The sequence below is a fragment of the Scyliorhinus canicula genome, chromosome 11 (assembly GCF_902713615.1).
Source record: "Scyliorhinus canicula chromosome 11, sScyCan1.1, whole genome shotgun sequence".
Lineage (NCBI taxonomy): Eukaryota > Metazoa > Chordata > Chondrichthyes > Carcharhiniformes > Scyliorhinidae > Scyliorhinus > Scyliorhinus canicula.
In genome coordinates, this window is record NC_052156.1 from 94,480,725 (window position 1) to 94,503,709 (window position 22,985).

General features: G+C 50.3%; 1 protein-coding gene across 2 annotated transcripts in view; it reads right to left on the minus strand.

The window, feature by feature from the left end:
• Window positions 1–1,083: 1,083 nt before the first annotated feature.
• LOC119973201 (transmembrane and coiled-coil domains protein 1-like) overlaps window positions 1,084–22,985 on the minus strand; it is an 85,119-nt gene continuing 63,217 nt past the window's right edge. For both annotated transcript variants that reach the window (XM_038810853.1, XM_038810854.1), the window contains exons 3-4: window positions 9,655–9,790; window positions 1,084–2,092 (exon numbers count right to left, since the gene is read on the minus strand). In XM_038810853.1, coding sequence (XP_038666781.1) covers window positions 1,799–2,092; window positions 9,655–9,790 — 430 coding nt within the window. In that variant the 3' untranslated portion in view covers window positions 1,084–1,798. The remainder of the gene's footprint in view (window positions 2,093–9,654; window positions 9,791–22,985) is intronic.

Here is a 22,985-nt window from a genome sequence, read left to right on the forward strand (position 1 = left end):
TAGCATAAGAAATAGATGGTAGCCCACAACCAAATATCCCCGCCGTAACACAGGGCCGACGCCCAGAGAGGGCCCAGCCGACCCCCAGAGAGGGCCCGCCGACCCCCAGGCTGGGCCCGCCGACCCCCAGACTGGTCCCGCTGACCCCCAGAGAGGGCCTGCCGACCCCCAGGCTAGACTCGCCGACCCCCAGAGAGGGCCCGCCGACCACCAGACTGGTCCCGCCGACCCCCAGGCTGGACTCGCCGACCCCCAGGCTGGGCCCGCCGACCCCAGACTGGTCCCGCCGACCCTCAGATTGGGCCCGCCGACCCCCAGACTGGGCCCGCCGACCCCCAGGCTGGGCCCGCCAACCCTCAGATTGGGCCCGCCGACCCACAGATTGGGCCCGCCGACCCTCAGATTGGGCCCGCCGACCCTCAGATTGGGCCCGCCGGACTGTTAATGTCACTGACCACAGGCAGCAAAGAACGATCTGGAGTGGCCTCTTACTATTTGAAAATTAGGAAGCCTTGCAGCAAAAGATGTGAACAAAATCCTAACCCTAACTCCCAGCAATGCCCATATCCGCACAGAATCAATCAAGAATCTTCCACTACACTTGAAGGAAATGGAGGGGAGAGATCTATAATGACACTGAGTAGCTTAATACCAGCGAAAAGATGGCCTGGGCTCGCCGAAAAGGAGCTGGGTTTGGTCTGAGGGGTCTCCCTGGAGCGGTTGGACTTGGCAAGAGGGGGCTGGTTTTTGAGTGGGGCTGGTGTCACCTTGATTATCAATTATTTCATTTAAATTACTAAAACACTATGTGGCTACTTAAATTAAAAAACAAATTTGTTTGCCAAAAATGACATTTAGCTGCATAGCAGTGTGAAACCATTGAGGCTCTTTCGAGTGTTACAGTCTCCAAATATGTCAATCCCTGTGGCTTGGATGGAACTAGGATGGGCTGGCGTGGGGGATGCATTGAGATGGGCTGTGCAGCTTGGATAAAGCTGGGAGGACCGGGATGCCCGGAGATGGGCTCGGGGCGGGGGGGGGGGGGGGGGGGGGGCTGGGATGCCCGGGGATTGGGGGGGGGGGGCGGCTCTGGGATGCGCCGAGTTGGTCGAGGGGGGGGAAGGCGGAGCTGGAGGCACTGAGATGGCGTGGAGGGGGGCTATTAACTTTCAAGGCAGGAAGGAGGGGCCTGTTGGATCCCCGGGTAATGATGGCACTGTCATCCACAGGACTTGCCATCCCCGTTTAGCCAGGCTTGGTGGAGGCAGTGACCTGCACAATTCAAGTTTGTCCCAGAGTGTGGAGTCTTTCAATACAGATCATTGTAAAGAGTTTGTAAAATCCAAACAAAATAAAAACCCTGAATCCATTTCCTGGAAGGTTGAATGTGCTCATTTTTTCACAGTAAGAATCTTCACAAGATTGCATTCAGGGCCAAGTCAAATAAAATATTCTTTAAAAATAAACAAAGTACGCTGTGCACTAAATTTTAGGCAATTTTGTTATTGTTTCCCTCCTCCCCCGAGAGAGAGATTTGGAGATCGAGGAGGGTTAGTATTGAACCATCAAACTCTTAACACTTCTGTCTGCCTCTCCTCACTCAGTCTGTACCTGTTCTGGAGGAGTTCACACAGACATTCATTACACAAATCATCACCCAATTCAATTCAATCTTCAAACACTATCAGTGTTAGGAAACAAAAAGATGTCTGTTTCATTTGTAAACAAATCCACTCAGTCTCCAAAGTCCTTTTCCTGCGTGCCTCAGGCCGAGGTGCCCTGTGAGAGACAGGACGGGTCACCCAACATAGCCACTGATCAGCTGCCAGTTCCTCCAAGTCATACCCAGGAAGATCAGAAAAAACAAAGTGCTGAAGGTCCTGCTTCGTGTCTTCATCAGCGGCAGCAGGCAGTTAGTCAGCGTTGACACAAAGACCAGGAGTACGGCCATCACTGCCAGGAGCACATTGATCAGTTTGCCCAGTAAGGTCCGGGCCGTCCCATTCTCCAGACCCTCCAACTGGACCACTTGTTGCTGCTGCTGTTGCAGCTCCATCTTGGAGATACGAGTCTGACAGGCTTCCAGGGCCTCCTGCAAAAGTCACAACAACACATGAGCAAAACCGCCCAGGTCCACCACTTACACCAGCAGGGTGTATACCTATACCAACCAGGTCACAAAATAACCAATTACAGAGTTTGAGAGGAGGAATGGGAGAGCGGGAGGGAGAGTGGGAACAGGAGAGGTGAAGCGGAGAGGGGGAACGGGAGAGGGGAATGGAAGAGGGGGAACGGGAGAGGGGAAGGGAGAGGGGATGGGGAACGGGAGAGGGGGAACAGGAGAGGGGAGGGGAAGAGGGGGAACGGGAGAGGGGGAACAGGAGAGGGGGAACAGGAGAGGGGAAGGGAAAAGGGGGAACGGGAGAGGGGATGGGAAGAGGGGGAACGGGAGAGGGGAAGGGGAGAAGGGGAAGGGGAACGGGAGAGGGTGAACAAGAGAGGAGGAACGGGAGAGGGGGAACGGGAGAGGGGGAATGGGAATGGGAGAGGAGGAACGGGAGAGGGGGAAAGGGAAAGGGGGAACGGGAGAGGGGAAGGGAAGAGGGGGAACGGGAGAGGGGAAGGGAGAGGGGAAGGGGAACGGGAGAGGGGGTACAGGAGAGGGGGAACAGGAGAGGGGAAGGAAAGAGGGGGAACGGGAGAGGGGAAGGGAGAGGGGAAGGGGAACGGGAGAGGGGGTACAGGAGAGGGGGAACAGGAGAGGGGAAGGAAAGAGGGGGAACGGGAGAGGGGAAGGGGAGAAGGGGAAGGGGAACGGGAGAGGGGAAGGGGAGAGGGGGAACGGGAGAGGGGAAGGGGAGAGGGGGAACGGGGAGAGGGGAAGGGGAGAGGGGGAACGGGAGAGGGGATGGGGAGAAGGGGAAGGGGAACGGGAGAGGGGGAACAGGAGAGGGGGAACGGAAGAGGGGGAACGGAAGAGGGGGAACGGAAGAGGGGAACGGGAGAGGGGGAACGGGAGAAGGGGAACGGGAGAAGGGGAACGGGAGAAGGGGAAGGGGAGAGGGGAAGGGGAGAGGAAGAACGGGAGAGGGGAACGCGAGAGGGGAACGGGAGAGGGGGAACGAGGGAGGGGGAACGGGAACGGGAGAGGGGGAACAGGAGAGGGGGAACGGAAGAGGGGGAACGGGAGAGGGGGAACGGGAGAAGGAGAACGGGAGAGTGGAAGGGGAGAGGACAAGGGAGAGGGGGAACGGGAGAGGGAAGGGAGAGGGGGAACGGGAGAGGGGAAGGGGAAGAGGGGGAACGGGAGAGGGGGAACGGGAGAGGGGGAATGGAGAGGGGAAGGAGTAGAGGGGAGAGGAGGGATGGGAGAGAAGGGACGGGAGAGGGGGCACGGGATCTAGAAGAGATTGCATTAAAATTACCAGGTCACTTAGGCGTGCAGGCAGCAGAGCTCGCGACCATTGCATATATAGTGGACCACCCAGATTCGTTCCCCAGCCAGCAGACATATATTCGGACAGCTTATATGTCTGTAACAGCCTGACCGATTTTCTACCCCTGTGGAGGACAAGAGGTTTTGTCTCCGCAGACGGGAAGCCCCTTCCTTCAGCCCCATTATTCCGCCATATCCTAGAAAAGGCAAAGGATAGGACGGATGGCATTATTAAAGTTAGAAGTCACCATAGGTCATCCCCCCTGGAAGTGTAAAAGCCGACGCACTGGCAAAGAAGATTCCAGGCGAGGTCACTTTTGGACACCCCCAGCTAGCGCACCAGTGAGTGCAGTTCAGGTCTCACAGACAGAGATAGAAGATTTAGTACAGGCACAGAAGCAGGACGAAAATCTCCGGAAGATTTTTAAAGGAAACTTTGTGGCCCAGTACGATAGATTCAAACACACTTTGACCACACATGAGGGTGTGATCATTAAAGATAAATTGTATGTGGTTCCTGAACAGGTCAGGAATCAAATGATTGCCTTATTCCATGACAGTCATGGACACTAAGGGATCGACCCTACCACAAGACACCTTAGACAACTCTGTTGGTGGCCCAACTTACGACAAGATGTAACCCACTATATTGAGAATTGTTTAATTTGTGCGCAGAATAACCCAGAGAGGTATTCAAAGAAGGCACAACTCAGCCACACTCGCCCCGTTAATGGCCCCTGGACAAACCTCCAGATCGATTTTATAGGACCATTGCCCCCTTGCAGGAATGGCTATAAATATGTTCTGGTGGTCATAGATACCTTTACCAAATGGGTAGAGGCATTCCCTTCACGCACCAACACAGCAAAGACAGCTGCAAAGATCCTGACCCACCACATCTTTACGAGATGGGGTCTCCCCAGAAGTATAGAATCAGATCAGGGATCTCACTTTACAGGACAGGTCATGAAGAACGTCCTGACCATATTCGGAATAAAACAGAATTTTCACATTGCGTATCACCCCCAGTCAAGCGGGATAGTAGAACGCATGAATCGGACCCTAAAATCGACCCTTAGGAAGATGGTACAGGAAAACAATTCGACTTGGGATTCAGTGCTCCCATTCGCACTAATGTTCATCCAAAATACAGTTTCATCATCTACAGGTTTCACCCCACACACACTTATGACCGGACGCCCTATGATAGGATCAGAATTCCTTTTAGGGACTGGACATGACCAGCCCAGAAGTGACGGCCCTCACACACAAGAAAGCAGTCAAAGAATTAGTTGAGACTGTGAGGTCTGCACAGTTAGCAGCTGCAGTAACATTGGGGAAAAGACGGAAACAGAGCATGGCCTGTTTCAACAAGAATGTACACCCCACAGAATTAAGGTTGGGCAACTGGTTATGCTATCTGTTTATAACCCCAGCACGTTTTTGGCTCCTAAATTTTCCGGCCCGCACTCAATTTCGGACAAATCAGCCCCTCAGTATATAGGATCAAGTACCCAAACGGGAGGACTGCGTGGTTTCATATTAACCAACTAAAGGCTTATGGAACACAGTCAAACCACTCACACCATATCCTGCTCAATGCAGCAGAACACCTCGCCCCGCCCACAAGAGACACATTTCCACCCTCCCCCTCACAGACCAGTTCCTCATCGGACTCGACCTCGACTCCGCCCACTGACTCCAGACCACACCCCGGAACGCCCACAAGCTGCCACAGCAGAGACAGTGACAGTGAAACTGAGGACAGCCACAGCACTCCACCCTACAGCCCCACTTCAGCGACTACGACCCCGACTCCAGTGACCCCATGGAGATCACCTACATTACAAATCCGGACCCACACCTACACCCACCACCCAACACTGACGACCCCGACAACGCTCCTTCAATTTTAGACCCCACGATTTGGCACAGGGACAATTCTTGGCGACTTGTCTGCAATGACGAGAGTGACCCCAGGTCACACAATGCAAAGATTGCATGTCTAATCCATACAAGGGTATGGGATCCGGGAGAAGAGGATGACTTGATGTCTGATTCCCGACACGGCAACCCCTTTGCGACCCTGTTCGCAGAGAATGAGGAGAAGTGAGGTGTCCAGATGATGTGAAAGAGGAACCGCTTGAGAGAGGCGCTGTCCTTTCTGATGGAACCTGCACGTATGTATGTTTGTTTGTATGTTAAATGTTTGATTTGGAGATCGGCCACTTGCTTTTCAGCCGAAAAGCTTGTGACCACCTCACATGCACGTTAGTTTGTCCGCAGATATTTCTGAGAACTTGACACATCTGAAATGTCTGGAGCACAGCTCAACTTTTTCACAAGGAGCATCTTGGCTCCTCCCTTTTTTTTTAAGTGCCCCTTTATTCTGGGAATAGAGGCTGCAATTCCATATGACTACATTCTTGCCCGTTCATTTCAGGTTGCTCAGGCAGTGGAGAAATGGCATTGAGGACCCGCCCTGTCTGAGGACCCCCCTTTGGTCAGCTAAGCTCGGGTACAGCACAGCACGCCCTACCCGGGGATCCCATACAACTCTTAAACGTCACGGCCCATACGCAACTCATTCGACCTTTTCGTTTCTAAACTTTGGTTTCATTTTTGTTTAAGGTAGCCCTTTGGCCGCCATCCCATATGCTATTTACATCCAGGAACATTCGGATGGTAAATCGCAAAACCTGCGAGACGACTCGCAGTGGCACAGTTGTTAGGTGTATGTCTGGTCCTAAATTCGCTTTTGAAAAAAAAAATGAGGGAAGTCACAGGGTGTGACTTGGCCATTCATTTAAGGGACAATTGGAATGAGAGGACAGATACACTAACATTACAGGTACTGTATTAAACTAATTATTGACAGATACTGTGCTTGATCCCATAGCTTTCGAACCTTCGAAGGAAGGATCAGAGCAAGATCAGCAATACAAAAGGACAGAAGGAAGAGAAGGAAGAAGACCACGATGAAGAACTACATGCTTTTAGTTACTGTTTTTGTATTTTTGCGCGTGGACGCAAACCATTTTCCCCCTATGACCCCCGCCGTTAATGTTTCCCACACACCGACTTCTCAAAGCCCAGTAATGAACAGCAAGGACCAGACCTGGTGCAAAAAATTCATGACCTGGTACTCACTTTCGTACGTCATTGAATCACTTTTGGTGATTACAGTTCTCTGCATCATAGTGCAGACCCTCAGGATGAGGAAATGGAGAGGAGAGCCTCCCGCTCCATGCGCCTCAACCATTTACAGAGTACAATTCCCTATTTTCGGATTCCACCAATCTCCCCAACCCCTTGATGTGTAATAAAGGATTTAATTAGATTTGTTACGATCTGTAAATAAAGATTATTGCGGATGTATTATAATGTTCTGCGCTCGACTGCCGAGTCAGAAAACGAAATGTACAGATACTGTTGTATGAATGAGTAAGGGTTTAGAATGTTATAGGATGTTTTAAATATGAGATAAGAATAGTTTATTGAGATAGTTAGAGGTTCCCGATTCGAATTGGTAATGCATGTCCCCTTTGACATAGGCCAATCAGAAACTGTTAGTTAAAATTTTTTTTGCCATAGTTGAGGAAAGAATAGAAGCCATGGAACTCGCTGAGGTCAGGGGACCCAAAGACACCGTACCTAGGTGATCCTTCATGATTTCTCATGAGGATCACAAGGAGGGAGTGTAGCCACCTGGGGTGGCCACTGCCCAACACAAAATGGAAGATTGCAAGGAATGCAGGGAAAATGGACATGTTGTAAAGCAAGCAGCTTGCAAAGCGCTTGTATATTGGGAAGGCTGCAGAAACCAGTTTTGACTGCTGCAGAAACCAGACAGCACTGTGAAAAGAAACCAGTTAACATACTAATGAGGCGATACCGGGCGATCCCCAGATACAATGGAAACAAGTTAAACACAGATCGATACATTGAATGGAAGGCCAGACCTTTCGGCGCCAGAGAAGCCCAAAACAATAAGTTCCAAGAACCGCCCCAGTGACCGAGGAACTGCCCCATGATTGGGGGGTTCAAACATATCGATTGGGAAGAGATCCAATCGATTCCAAGCAGGTAAAGGGTCCGCCCAAAGGGGCACGGATCCCCTGGGACCTATAAAAGACAGGTCCCACACATGGTTCAGTCTTCTGATCCAGCCCTCCTCTCTCTTTGACCAACACTCCTCCGTGGACCAGCTTTTGCCAAGAAGGTCTCGAACGAGAGAGAGGAGAGGGTTCGGACAGCAGCCGCCAACAAGTAAGTGCCTCACAACGATCGCTACCAGAGATAGGCACTCCTGACACCTTTTAACTGATACCAACCTGAAGTCTGCAGACCAGAGCAGAGCAAGAGGCCTTGTTCCCTGACCCAGCAGTTGCTTCGAGATAAGTATTAGTTTATTTAGTGGTAGGAATAAGTTTAATCCTTTTAGCGTGTGCATGGGTAGTTATTATAATTGTATTATAATAAACTCAGTTGTTTGGACTTACTAATTGGTGTATGGTTTTATTGCTTTGAACTTCACCTTGAAGCTTGTGGCGGTGTCTTAACGACACCTGGCGACTCCAGAGCTAAGTACAGAAACAGAGCCAAATTGAGTGTTAAGCACACTCACCCAGAAAGAACAACGGGAGCGGGAGAGGGGAAGGGGAGAGGGGAAGTCGAGAGGGAAAGGGGAGAGGGAAAGGGGAGAGGGAAAGGGGAGAGGGAAGGGGAGAAGGGGAGAGGGGGAGAGGGGGAGAGGGGAAGGGGAGAGGGGAAGGGGAGAGGGGAAGGGGAAAGGGGGAAGGGGAGAGGGAGAATGGGAGAGGAGGAACGGAGAGGGGGGAACGGGAGAGGGGAACGGGAGAGGGGAAACGGGAGAGGGGGAACGGGGAGAGGAGGAACGGGAGAGGAGTAACGGGAGAAGAGGAACGGGAGAAGAGGAACGGGAGAGGGGAAACGGGAGAGGAGGAACGGGAGAGGGGGAATGGGAGACAGGAAGGGAAGAGGGGGAATGGGAGAGGGGGAACGGGAGAGGGGGAATGGGATAGGGGGAATGGGAGAGGGGGAACGGGAGAGGAGAAGGGAGAGGGGCTACGGGAGAGGAGGAACAGGAAGAGGGGGATACGGGAGAGGGGAACGGAAGAGGGGGAACAGGAGAGGGAGAACGGGAGAGGGGCTACGGGAGAGGGGCTACGGGAGAGGGAGGAACAGGAGAGGGGGATAGGGGAGAGGGGATACGGGAGAGGAGGAAGGGGAGAGGGGGAACGGGAGAGGGGGAAGGGGCGAGGGGATACGGGAGAGGAGGAAGGGGAGAGGGGAAGGGGAGAGGGGATACGGGAGAGGAGGAAGGGGAGAGGGGGAACGGGAGGGGGGAACGGGAGAGGGGGAACGGGAGGGGGGAACGGGAGGGGGGAACGGGAGGGGGGAACGGGAGGGGGGAAGGAGAGGGGGGAAGGAGAGCGGGGGAGGGGAGAGGGGAAGGGGAGAGGGGAAGGGGAGAGGGGAAGGGGCGAGGGGAAGGGGAGAGGGGAAGGGGCGAGGGGAAGGGGAGAGGGGAAGGAGAGCGGGGGAGGAGAGAGGGAAAGGAGTGAGGGGAAGGGGAGAGGGGGGAGAGGGAAAGGAGAGAGGGGAAGGGGAGAGGGGAAGGGGAGAGGGGAAGGAGAGAGGGAAAGGGGAGAGGGGAACAGGAGAGGGGAACGGGAGAGGGGAAGGGGAGAGGAGGAAAAGGAAAGGGGGAACGGGAGAGGGGAAGGGGGGAGGGGATGGGGAGAGGGGAAGGGGGGAGGGGATGGGGAGAGGGGGAACAGGAGTGGGGATGGGGAGGGGGGAACAGGAGAGGGGAATGGGAGAGGGGAAGGGGCGAGGGGGAACGGGAGAGTGGGAAGGGGAGAGGGGGAACGGGAGAGGGAGAACGGGAGAGGGGCTACGGGAGAGGAGGAACAGGAGAGGGGGATACGGGAGAGGGGTACGGGAGAGGGGAACGGGAGTGGGGAACGGGAGAGGGGAAGGAGAGAGGGGAAGGGGAGAGGGGGAACGGGAGAGGGGGAAGGGGAGAGGGGATACGGGAGAGGAGGAAGGGGAGAGGGGGAACGGGAGAGGGGGACGGGAGAGGGGCCGGAAGGATCACTGTGAGGACCGGGCTGTGAGGTGGGGTTGGTACAGGACTGAATAACAAGGAGTGTTTCTAGATTGGATTGCACACCGAGTCCATAAACACTGACCTGGATGTCCTGTGCTCGCTCAGTTGACTGGTAGGCAATCTTTTCCTCCATGCTCACAAGCTCCTGCTTCAGGTTAAGGATCTCGTTTTGGTGAAGCTCCGTAAGATCATTGAGCTGATCCTCAAGCCGTTCACACCTGTTACACACAAAAAAACATGTAAAATTATAGATTGCTGTCCATCTTACTTTCAAACATCAAACAACGTGATTACTGTCCATGACGGACTGGGTAATCAGACACAGTGTGAAGGGTACAGTAACATTGGGGCTGGGTAATCAGACACAGTGTGAAGGGTACAGTAACATTGGGGCTGGGTAATCAGACACAGTGTGAAGGGTACAGTAACATTGGGGCTGGGTAATCAGACACAGTGTGAAGGATACAGTAACATTGGGGCTGGGTAATCAGACACAGTGTGAAGGGTACAGTAACATTGGGGCTGGGTAATCAGACACAGTGTGAAGGGTACAGTAACATTGGGGCTGGGTAATCAGACACAGTGTGAAGGGTACAGTAACATTGGGGCTGGGTAATCAGACACAGTGTGAAGGGTACAGTAACATTGGGGCTGGGTAATCAGACACAGTGTGAAGGGTACAGTAACATTGGGGCTGGGTAATCAGACACAGTGTGAAGGGTACAGTAACATTGGGGCTGGGTAATCAGACACAGTGTGAAGGGTACAGTAACATTGGGGCTGGGTAATCAGACACAGTGTGAAGGGTACAGTAACATTGGGGCTGGGTAATCAGACACAGTGTGAAGGGTACAGTAACATTGGGGCTGGGTAATCAGACACAGTGTGAAGGGTACAGTAACATTGGGGCTGGGTACTCAGATAGTGTCCAGTCACTCTCAGCCTGGGGGTACAGTCATTCTCAGCCTTGGGGTACAGTCACTCTTAATTTGGGGGTACAGTCACTCTCAATTTGGGGGTACAGTCACTCTCAGCCTGACGGTACAGTTATTCTCAATCTTAGGGTATAGTCACTCTCAGTTTGGGGGTAGTCACTCCGAGCCTGGGGGGTACAGTCACTCTCAGCCTGTGGATACAGTCACTGTCAGCCTCGGGACAGAGTCACTCTCAGTTCGGGGTACAGTCACTCTCAGTTCGGGGGCACAGTCACTCTCAGTTTGGGAGCACAGTCACTCTCAGTTTGGGGGCACAGTCACTCTCAGCCTGGGCGCGCAGTCACTCTCAGCCTGGGAGTACAGTCACTCTCAGCCTGTGGGTACAGTCACTCTCAGCCTGGGCGCGCAGTCACTCTCAGCCTGGGAGTACAGTCACTCTCAGCCTGGGAGTACAGTCACTCTCAGCCTGGGGGTACAGTCACTCTCAGCCTGGGAGTACAGTCACTCTCAGCCTGTGGGTACAGTCACTCTCAGCCTGGGCGCGCAGTCACTCTCAGCCTGGGAGTACAGTCACTCTCAGCCTGTGGGTACAGTCACTCTCAGCCTGTGGGTACAGTCACTCTCAGCCTGGGAGTACAGTCACTCTCAGCCTGGGAGTACAGTCACTCTCAGCCTGGGAGTACAGTCACTCTCAGCCTGGGAGTACAGTCACTCTCAGCCTGTGGGTACAGTCACTCTCAGCCTGGGAGTGCAGTCATTCCCAGCCTGGGCGCGCAGTCACTCTCAGCCTGGGGGTACAGTCACTCTCAGCCTGGGCGCGCAGTCACTCTCAGCCTGGGCGCGCAGTCACTCTCAGCCTGGGAGTACAGTCACTTTCAGCCTGTGGGTACAGTCACTCTCAGCCTGGGGGTGCAGTCACTCTCAGCCTGGGAGTACAGTCACTCTCAGCCTGTGGGTACAGTCACTCTCAGCCTGGGGGTACAGTCACTCTCAGCCTGTGGGTACAGTCACTCTCAGCCTGTGGGTACAGTCACTCTCAGCCTGGGGGTGCAGTCACTCTCAGCCTGGGGGTACAGTCACTCTCAGCCTGGGGACGCAGTCACTCTCAGCCTGTGGGTACAGTCACTCTCAGCCTGTGGGTACAGTCACTCTCAGCCTGGGAGTGCAGTCACTCTCAGCCTGTGGGTACAGTCACTCTCAGCCTGGGGACGCAGTCACTCTCAGCCTGTGGGTACAGTCACTCTCAGCCTGTGGGTACAGTCACTCTCAGCCTGGGAGTGCAGTCACTCTCAGCCTGGGCGTACAGTCACTCTCAGCCTGTGGGTACAGTCACTCTCAGCCTGGGGGTACAGTCACTCTCAGCCTGGGGGTGCAGTCACTCTCAGCCTGGGGACGCAGTCACTCTCAGCCTGGGGGTACAGTCACTCTCAGCCTGTGAGTACAGTCACTCTCAGCCTGGGGGCGCAGTCACTCTCAGCCTGGGAGTACAGTCACTCTCAGTCTGGGGGCGCAGTCACTCTCAGCCTGTGGGTACAGTCACTCTCAGCCTGGGGGTGCAGTCACTCTCAGCCTGGGGACGCAGTCACTCTCAGTCTGGGAGTACAGTCACTCTCAGCCTGGGGGCGTAGTCACTCTCAGCCTGGGGGTGCAGCCACTCTCAGCCTGGGGGCGCAGTCACTCTCAGCCTGGGGGTGCAGTCACTCTCAGCCTGGGAGTGCAGCCACTCTCAGTCTGGGGGCGCAGTCACTCTCAGCCTGGGGGTGTAGTCACTCTCAGCCTGTGGGTACAGTCACTCTCAGCCTGGGAGTACAGTCACTCTCAGCCTGAGAGTGCAGTCACTCTCAGCCTGGGAGTGCAGTCACTCTCAGCCTGGGAGTACAGTCACTCTCAGCCTGTGGGTACAGTCACTCTCAGCCTGGGGTGCAGTCATTCCCAGCCTGGGGGTACAGTCACTCTCAGCCTGTGGGTACAGTCACTCTCAGCCTGGGGTGCAGTCATTCCCAGCCTGGGGTACAGTCACTCTCAGCCTGGGGGTACAGTCACTCTCAGTCTGGGGGTGCAGTCACTCTCTCTCTCTCATGCCAATATGCTTCACAGCCAGTGAGGACAGAGGGTTTCCTCCGGGTGCTCCGGTTACCTTCCACAAGACCTGAAAGACGTGCTTTTCGATTAATTGTATATTTGAATTCCCCCTCTGTTTACCCGATCCAGCGCCGGAATGTGGCAACTCGGGGATTTTCACAATAACTTCATTGCACTGTTAATGTAAGCCGACTGTAGAACATAGAACAGTACAGCACAGGCCAGGCCCTTCGGCCCTCGATGTTGTGCCGAGCAATGATCACCCTACTCAAACCCATGTATCCACCCTATACCCGTAACCCAACAACTCCCCCCCTTAACCTGACTGTAAAGGGCAGCACGGCGGAGCTGTGGTTAGCACTGCTGCCTCACAGCACGATGCCCCAGGTTCGATCACGGTTCTGGGTCACTGTCCATGTGGAGTTTGCACATTCTCCCGTGTCTGCGTGGGTCTCGCCCCCACAACACAAAGATGTGCAGGTTAGGTGGATTGGCAACGCTAAATTGCCTCTTAAATTGGAAAAATGAATTGGGTACTCTAAATTTTAAAAAATGTAAGCCTACTTGTGACAACAAAGATGATGATGATTATTATTAAGGAGAGTCTCTGTTGTGATGGATGGAAATTGACAGTAATGAGTGCAGATCAAGCTCCCACCAAAACAGGCGGCCGGGCAGGTAGATAAGGCAGCTCCAGGGTCCCGGGTTCGATTCCGGCTTGGGTCACTGTCTGTGCGGAGTCTGCACATCCTCCCCGTGTGTGCGTGCGTTTCCTCTGGGTGCTCCGGTTTCCTCCCACAGTCCAAAGATATGCAGGTTAGATGGATTGGCCATGATAAATTGCCCTTAGAGTCCAAAATTGCCCTTAGTGTTGGGTGGGGTTACTGGGTTATGAGGATAGGGTGGAGTTGTTGACCTTGGGTAGGGTGCTCTTTCCAAGAGCCGGTGCAGACTCGATGGGCTGAATGACCTCCTTCTGCACAGTAAATTCTATGATAGGGTGTCTTCTATCCAGAGGTATGTTGGATACTTGCGTCTATTAGCCTAAGTGTCGATTCTAAGAGCAGGGAGGGTATGATGGAGATGTGTAAAATGCTGGTGAAGCCCCAGCTGGAGTATTGTGTGCAGTCATGTCACCACACTATAGGAAGGCTGTCATTGCATTGGAGAGGGTGCAGAGGAGGTTAACCAGGATGCTACCTGGGTTGGAGCGATTCAGCTATGAAGAGAGGCACGGTAGGCTGGAATTGTTTGCCTTAGAGCAGAGAAGGCTGAGGGGATATTGATTGAGATGTCTAAAATTATGATGGATAAACATAGGGTGGACAGGAAGGAACTTTCTTCTTAATAGAGTGGTTATTAACCAGGGGGCTTAGATTTACAAACGCCAGGGTTCCAGGTTCGATTCCCGGCTGGGTCACTGTCTGTGCGGAGTCTCCACACTCTCCCTGTGTCTGCGTGGACTTCCTCCGGATGCTCCGGTTTCCTCCCACAAGTTCCAAAAGATGTGCTGTTAGGTAATTTGGACATTCTGAATTCTCCCTTTGTGTATCCGAACAGGTGCCAGAATGTGGTGACTCGGGGCTTTTCACAGTAATTTCATTGCAGTGTAACAATAAGTCTACTTGTGACAATAAAGATTATCAAAGGGTCTGCGTGGGTTTCCTCCGGGTGCTCCGGTTTCGTCCCACAGTCCAAAGATGTGCAGGTTAGGTGGACTGGCCATGATAAATTGCCCTTAGTGTCCAAAAAGGTTTAGTGGGGTTACAGGGATGGGGTGGAGACGTGGGCTTAAATAGGGTGCTCTTTCCAAGGGCCGGTGCAGACTTAATGGGCTGAATGACCTCCTTCTGGACTGTAAATTCTATGATTCCATCTAATCTTCTCTCAAACATCTCTTCTCCAAGGAGGGCTAATCTTCTCCCAGCTTCTCTCCTCTATCCGTGACTGAAGTATCCCATCTCTGGAACCATTCTGGTGAATCTTTTCTACACTCTCTCTAATGCCTTCACATGTTTCCTGAAATGTGGTCCCCAGAATCACAAAATACCGCAGCTCAGGCCGAACCAGCCTAACATAATCCCCTTGCTTTGTACTCCATGACCTTAATTTATAAGGTCCACGGGCAGCACGGTGGCACAGTGGGACCTCACGGCACCGAGGTCCCAGGTTTGATCCTGGCTCTGGGTCACTGTCCGTGTGGAGTTTACACATTCTCCCCGTGCTTGCGTGGGTTTCACCCCCACAACCCAAAGATGTGCAAGGTAGGTGGATTGAATACGCTAAATTGCCCCTTAATTGGAAAAAAAAATGAATTGGGTACATTAAATTTATAATAAAAAAATTATAAGGTCCACGATCACATATTTCATTTCTACCACAAATATATGATAGAAAAAGGGAAGTGTGATCATTCGGCCAAAGTTGACAACTTAAACAGTCAGGAGATGTGAAAGGAAACTGATCTGATGTCTCAGCTGTCAGTTAGATCTCTTTGTATTCTTTCACAGGATGTGCGAATTGCTAGGCCCAGCATTTGTTGCCCAGCCCTAACTGCCCCTTGAGCAGGTGGCATTGAGACACCCTCTTGAACTGCTGCAGTCCATGTGCTGTAGGTACACCCGCAGTGCTGTTAGGGAGGGAGTTCCAGAATCATAGAATCTCGACAATGCAGGAGGCCATTTGGCTACCCATCAATTCTGCACTGCCCTCTGATAAAGCCTTTACAGGGAGATGGTGGTACAGTGGTATTGTTATTGGATAGACCCAGTCCAAAGATGTGCAGGTTGGGTGGATTAGCCATGATAAATTGCCCTTGAGTGTCCAAAATTCTATGATCTATGATTAACCTAGGACAAAAGTTCGGCACAACATCGTGGGCCGAAGGGCCTGTTCTGTGCTGTATTTTTCTATGTTCTATGTAATGCTCTGGGGACCCGGGTTACAATCTCACCACGGCCGATGGTGAAATTTTGAATTCAATAAAAATCTGGAATGAAAAGTTCGATGATGTCCATGAAACCATTGTTGATTGTCGTAAAAACCCAAAATTAAAAATTCTATCTCGTCCCAGTTAATAATCCTTTTGAATACCTCGATCGAACCTGCCATCCTCTCACAAAGTTTGCTCCAGACTCCGTACACCTCTGGATGAAGAATTATTTCCTCACATAACTTTGACTCTTGTTGACAATTATATTGAATCAGTTCCCTCCAGTTCTTGATGCTCTCGGGTGGGAGCAGTGTCTCACTAATTACCCTGTCCGTACCCTCAGGATCCTGGACATCTCTTTCAAGTCTCCCCTCAGCCTTCTTTTCTCCAAGGAAAACAGACCCAACCATCTCAATCTGTCCACACAGCTAAAGTTCTTTATCCCTGGAATCATACTTGTGAATTTTCGCAACTTTGCCCAATGCTTTCACATCCTTCCTCAAGTATCGTGCCCAGAACTGGACACAGTCTCCAAATGAGGCCGAACTAGCCTCTTTTACAAGTTCAACACTTCACGCAATGCCCCTATTAATAAGATCCAAGATATTATGTGCTTTATTAACTGCTCTCTCAACATTCCCTGACATGTTCAATAACTTATGTACATGTACACCAAGTGTACCTGCAGCTCCTTTAGAGCTTCTCTCACACTATCTTAAATTCTTTGAGGTGGTGACAAGTAGGTTAGACCAGGGAAACCCAGTGGATGTGGTCTATCTGGATTTCCAAAAGGCCTTTGTTAAGGTGCCACACAGGAGGCTGCTGAGTAAGGTGAGGGCCCATGGTGTTCGAGGTGAGCTACTGGCATGGGTTGAGGATTGGCTGTCTGACAGAAGGCAGAGAGTTGGGATAAAAGGTTCTTTTTCGGACTGGCAGCCAGTGACCAGCGGTGTCCCACAGGGTTCAGTGTTGGGGCCACAGCTGTTCACCATATATATTAATGATCTGGATGAAGGGACTGGGGGCATTCTAGCGAAGTTTGCCGATGATACAAAGTTAGGTGGTCAGGCAGGTAGTGCTGAGGAAGTGGGGAGGCTGCAGAAGGATCTAGACAGTTTGGGAGAGTGGTGCAGGAAATGGCTGATGCAATTCAACGTGAGAAAATGTGAGGTCTTGTACTTTGGAAAAAAGAATCCAAGCATAGACTACTTTCTAAACGGTGAGAAAATTCATAATGCCAAAGTACAAAGGGATCTGGGAGTGCTAGTCGAGGATTCCCTAAAGGTAAACATGCAGGTTGAATCTGTGATTAAGAAAGCGAATGCAATGTTGTCATTTATCTCAAGAGGGTTGGAATATAAAAGCAGCGATGTGCTACTGAGCCTTTATAAGGCTCTGGTTAGGCCCCATTTGGAGTACTGTGTCCAGTTTTGGGCCCCACATCTCAGGAAGGACATACTGGCACTGGAGCGTGTCCAGCGGAGATTCACACGGATGATCCCTGGAATGGCGGGTCTAACATATGATGAACGGCTGAGGATCCTGGGATTGTTTTCATTGGAGTTTAGAAGGTTAAGGGGAGATCTAATAGAAACTTACAAGATAATACATGGCTTAGAAAGGGTGGACGCAAAGAAACTGTTTCCGTTAGGCGAGGAGACGAGGACCCGTGGGCACAGCCTTAGAATTAGAGGGGGTAAATTCAGAACAGAAATGCGGAGACATTTCTTCAGCCAGAGAGTGGTGGGCCTGTGGAATTCATTGCCGCGGAGTGCAGTGGAGGCCGGGACGCTAAATGGCTTCAAGGCAGAGATAGATAAATTCTTGATGTCGCGAGGAATTAAGGGCTACGGGGAGAATGCTGGTAGGTGGAGTTGAAATGCCCATCAGCCATGATTGAATGGCGGAGTGGACTCGATGGGCCGAATGGCCTTACTTCCACTCCTATGTCTTATGGTCTTATCTTTTCATATTCTTCCTGAGAGTGTTGGTATGTGTTTTTGTGTGTTGGTAAGTGTTGGTGAGTGTTTGTGTGCGTTAGTGTGTGAGAGGTGTATAGAGACTCTCAGACTCCGCAGGGAGGAAGGGAATGGGTGACCACCAGACAGAGCAAGAGAGCGAGGCAGGTAGTCCAGGCTCCTGTGGCCATTCCCCTGCAAAACGCTTTGGATACTGTTGAGGGGAATGGCCACTCAGGGGAAAACAGCAACAGCCAAACTTGTGGCACCACAGTTGGTTCTGCTGCAGAGGGGAGGGGTGATAAGTGTAACAGTGCAATAGTTATAGGGGATTCAATTGTAAGGGGAATAGACAAGCGTTTCTGTGGCCACAAACGAGACTCCAGGATGGTATGTTGCCTCCCTGGTGCTCGGGTCAAGGATGTCTCTGAGCGGGTACAGGACATTCTGAAGGGGGAGAGTGAACAGCCAGTGGTCACTGCGGTACATATTGGTACAAACAACATAGGTAAAAAAAAAAGGGATGAGGTCCTAAAAGTAGAATACAGGGAGCCAGGAAGGAAGTTAAGAAATCGGACCTCGAAGGTAGTGATCTCAGGATTACTACCGGTGCCACGTGCTACTCAGAGTAGAAATGACAGGATATATAGGATGAGTACGTGGCTGAAGGGATGGTGTCAGGGGGAGGGTTTCAGATTCCTGGGGCATTGGGTTCTGGGGGAGGTGGAACCTGTACAAACTGGACGGGTTACACCTGGGCAGGACTGGAGCTGATGTCCTTGGGGGTGCTATTTGCTAGAGTGGTTGGGGAGTGTTTAAACTAATGTGGCAGGGGGATGGGAAACGATGCAGGAAGTTGGAAGATAGTAAAACAGGGACAGAAACAAAAGGCAGTCAGGGGGAAAGTGCAAGGCAGAGAAGCCATAGTCAAAAATCAAAAAGGGCAACAGTACAAGGTACAGTGACTGAGGGGAGCTCGGTGAATAGGCCCAGTAATACTAAAAGGAGTAAAACGGGAAGTAAAAACATAAATGGAAAGCGACGATCATGTTACATGAAGCTATGGGTTCAACGACAAGGAAAATTAGGAGAAAAGCTAAGAGGAAAAATAACTTAGGAGAGGTTACTGATCAAGGTGTTAAGATTCAAAACAGAGGTATAAAAGCCAACATAAGTGTACTTTACCTGAATGCTCGTAGTATTCGGAATAAGGTAAATGGTGCAAATCATCGTGAATGACTATGATTTAGTGGCCATTACTGAAACATGGTTAAAGGATGGTCACGACTGGGAGCTAAGTGTCTAAGCGTATCAAACTATAGAGAAGGACAGAGTGGATGGTAAGGGAGGTGGTGTTGCTCTGTTATTTAAGGATGACATCCGGGCAATAGTAAGGGATGACATCAATGCTATGGAGGATAAGGTTGAATCCATTTGGGTGGAAATCAGGAACAGTAAGGCGATAAAAACACTGTTAGGAGTAGTCTATAGGCCACCAATAGTAATGTTATGGTGGGGCAGGCAATAAACAAAGAAATAACGGATGCATGTAGAAATGGTACAGCAGTTATCATGGGGGATTTTAATCTACATGTCGATTGGTTTAACCAGGTCGGTCAAGGCAGCCTTGAGGAGGGGTTTATAGAATGTATCCGCGATAATTTCCTAGAACAGTATGTAATGGAACCTACGAGGGAACAAGCGGTCCTAGATCTTGTCCTGTGTAATGAGACAGGATTGATTAATAATCTCATAGTTAGGGATCCTCTCAGAAGGAGCGATCACAATATGGTGGAATTTAAAATACAGATGGAGGGTGAGACTTTATGGTGAAGCAGTTGAGGAACAGTGGAGAACCTTCCAAACGATTTTTCACAGTGCTCAGCACAGATTTATACCAACGAAAAGGAAGGATGGTAGAAAGAGGGAAAATCGACCGTGGATATCTAAGGAAATAAGGGAGAGTATCAAATTGAAGGAAAAAGCATACAAAGTGGCAAAGATTAGTGGGAGACTAGAGGACTGGGAAATCTTTAGGGGGCAACAGAAAGCTACTAAAAAAGCTATAAAGAAGAGTAAGATAGATTATGAGAGTAAACTTGCTCAGAATATAAAAACAGATAGTAAAAGTTTCTACAAATATGTAAAACAAAAAGAATGGCTAAGGTAAATATAAGTCTTTTAGAGGATGAGAAGAGAGATTTAATAATGGGAGATGAGGAAATGGCTGAGGAACTGAACAGGTTTTTTGGGTCGATCATCACAGTGGAAGACACAAATAACATGCCAGTGACTGATAGAAATGAGGCTATGACAGGTAAGGACCTTGAGAGGATTGTTATCACCAAGGAGGTAGTGATGGGCAAGCTAATGGGGCTAAAGGTAGACAAGTCTCCTGGCCCTGATGGAATGCATCCCAGAGTGCTAAAAGAGATGGCTAGGGAAATGGCAAATATGCAAGTGATAATTTACCAAAATTCACTAGACTCTGGGGTGGTCCTCACGGTAGCATGGTGGTTAGCATCAATGCTTCACAGCTCCAGGGTCCCAGGTTCGATTCCCGGCTGGGTCACTGTCTGTGTGGAGTCTGCACGTCCTCCCCGTGTGTGCGTGGGTTTCCTCCGGGTGCTCCGGTTTCCTCCCACTGTCCAAAGATGTGCGGGTTAGGTGGATTGGACATGCTAAATTGCCCGTAGTGTAAGGTTAATGGGGGGATTGATGGGTTACGGGTATACGGGTTACGTGGGTTTAAGTAGGGTGATCATTGCTCGGCACAACATCGAGGGCCGAAGGGCCTGTTCTGTGCTGTACTGTTCTATGTTCTATGTTCTATGTCCTGGCGGATTGGAAATTAGCAATCGTGACACCACTGTTTAAAAAAGGAGGTAGGCAGAAAGCGGTTAATTATAGGCCAGTGAGCTTAACTTCGGTAGTAGGGAAGATGCTGGAATCAATCATCAAGGAAGAAATAGCAAGGCATCTGGATGGAAATTGTCCCATTGGGCAGACGCAGCATGGGTTCATAAAGGGCAGGTTGTGCCTAACTAAGTTAGTGGAATTTTTTGAGGACATTACCAACGCGGTAGATAACGGGGAGGCAATGGATGTGGTATATCTGGATTTCCAGAAAGCCTTTGACAAGGTGCCACACAAAAGGTAGCTGCATAAGATAAAGATGCATGGCATTAAGGGTAAAGTAGTAGCATGGATAGAGGATTGGTTAATTAATAGAAAGCAAAGAGTGGGGATTAATGGGTGTTTCTCTGGTTGGCAATCAGTAGCTAGTGGTGTCCCTCAGGGATCAATGTTGGGCCCACAATTGTTCACAATTTACATAGATGATTTGGAGTTGGGGACCAAGGGCAATGTGTCCAAGTTTGCAGATGACACTAAGATGAGTGGTAAAACATAAAGTGCAGAGGATACTGGAAGTCTGCAGAGGGATTTGGATAGGTTAAATGAACGGGCTAGGGTCTGGCAGATGGAATACAATGTTGACAAATGTGAGGTTATCCATTTTGGTAGGAATAACAGCAAAAGGGATTATTTAAATGATAAAATATTAAAAGATGCTGCTGTGCAAGAGAGACCTGGGTGTGCGTGTGCATGAGTCGCAAAAATTTGGTTTACAGGTGCAACAGGTGATTAAGAAGGCAAATGGAGTTCTGTCCTTCATTGCTAGAGGGGTGGAGTTTAAGATGAGGGAGGTATGCTGAAATTGTATAAGGTGTTAGTGAGGCCATACCTGGAGTATTGTGTTCAGTTTTGGTCTCCTTACCTGAGAAAGGACGTACTGGCGCTGGAGGGTGTATAGAGGAGATTCACTAGGTTAATCCCAGAGCTGAAGGGGTTGGATTATGAGGAGAGGTTGAGTAGACTGGGACTGTACTTGGAATTTAGAAGGATGCAGGGGGAATCTTATAGAAACATATAAAATTATGAAGGGAATAGATAGGATAGATGTGGGCAGGTTGTTTCAACTGGTGGGTGAAAGCAGAACTAGGGGCATAGCCTCAAAATAAGGGGAAGTAGATTTAGGACTGAGTTTAGGAGGAACTTCTTCACCCAAAGGGTTGTGAATCTATGGAATTCCTTGCCCAGTGAAGCAGTTGAGGCTCCTTTATTAAATGTTTTTAAGAAAAAGATAGATAAGTTTTTGAAGAATAAAGGGATTAAGGGTTATGGTGTTCGGGCTGGAAAGTGGAACTGAGTCCACAAAAGATCAGCCATGATCTCATTGAATGGTGGAGCAGGCTCGAGGGGCCAGATGGCCTACTCCTGCTCCTAGTTCTTATGTTCTTATACTCTGTGTTCCTGTCACTCCGCCAATTTCTTCCCCAAGTGCCTACTTCGATTATTCTTCCACGGTTATAATTTTGCTCACAAGTCTGTTGTGTGATACTGTATCGAATGTCTTTTGAAAATCCATATGCACCACATCAACAGCGAGGCCCTTATCAACCCTCTCTGTTACTTGCTCAAAAAACTCCAGCAAGTTCGTTAAACAAAATTTTCCCTCAACGAATCCATGCTGGTATTCCTAAATTATCTTGCACTTGCCCAGGTGATTATTGATTTTATCTCAAACTATAGTTTCCAGAGGTTTGCTAACTGCTGAAGTCAAATTGCCTGGTCTGCAGCTTCTGGCTTTATCCTTGCTCCCCTCTAAACATTCATAATTCTCCAGTTCTCTTGACACCACTTCTGTATGTAAGGAAAACCAGTAGACTATGAGCAGTGCAATTTCCACTCTCACATCCCTCAGTAACCTTGGATGCTTCTCATCCGGTCCTGGTACCGTATCAATTTGAAGTAAAGGTAGACTTTCTGTAACACCTGCTCCCTTTCAAATCTAAATTCTTCTTGTGGCCCTGTTGCTAGAATTCTATCTCACCTCGACCTAGGTAGCATCCTCTTCCTTTGCAAAGACACATGTAAAGTACTCCAAAGATGTGCAGGTTGGGTGGATTGGTCATGATAAATTGCCCTTAATGTCCAAAATTCTATGATTAACCTAGGACAAAAGTTCAGCACAACATCGTGGGCCGAAGGGCCTGTTATGTGCTGTATTTCTCTATTCTCTACTTATTTAATACCTCTGCTCTTTCTCCTAACTCCATGTGCAAGTGGCATCTCTCATCATCCAGGGCACTTTGGATTTATTTGTCCTACCTTTTCACTTCCAGGGGAAATACCTTGAAATGTATTTGAAGGTAGCCTATTGTTCAGCCACTGTCTTTTCTGCCAAAATGTGATTCCAACTCACTCGACTCAGATGCATTCTTCTCCCATCGAAGTTGCCTTTCCCACAATTAAATATCCCTATTTTGGATTGTTCCATGGCAAACCTAAACCTCAACAATCATAATAATAACCTTTATTATTGTCACAAGTAGGCTTACATTAACACTACAATGAAGTTACTGTGAAAAGCCCCTAGTCGCCACACTCCGGCGCCTGTTCGTGTTCACCGAGGGAGAATTCAGAATGTCCAATTCACCTAACA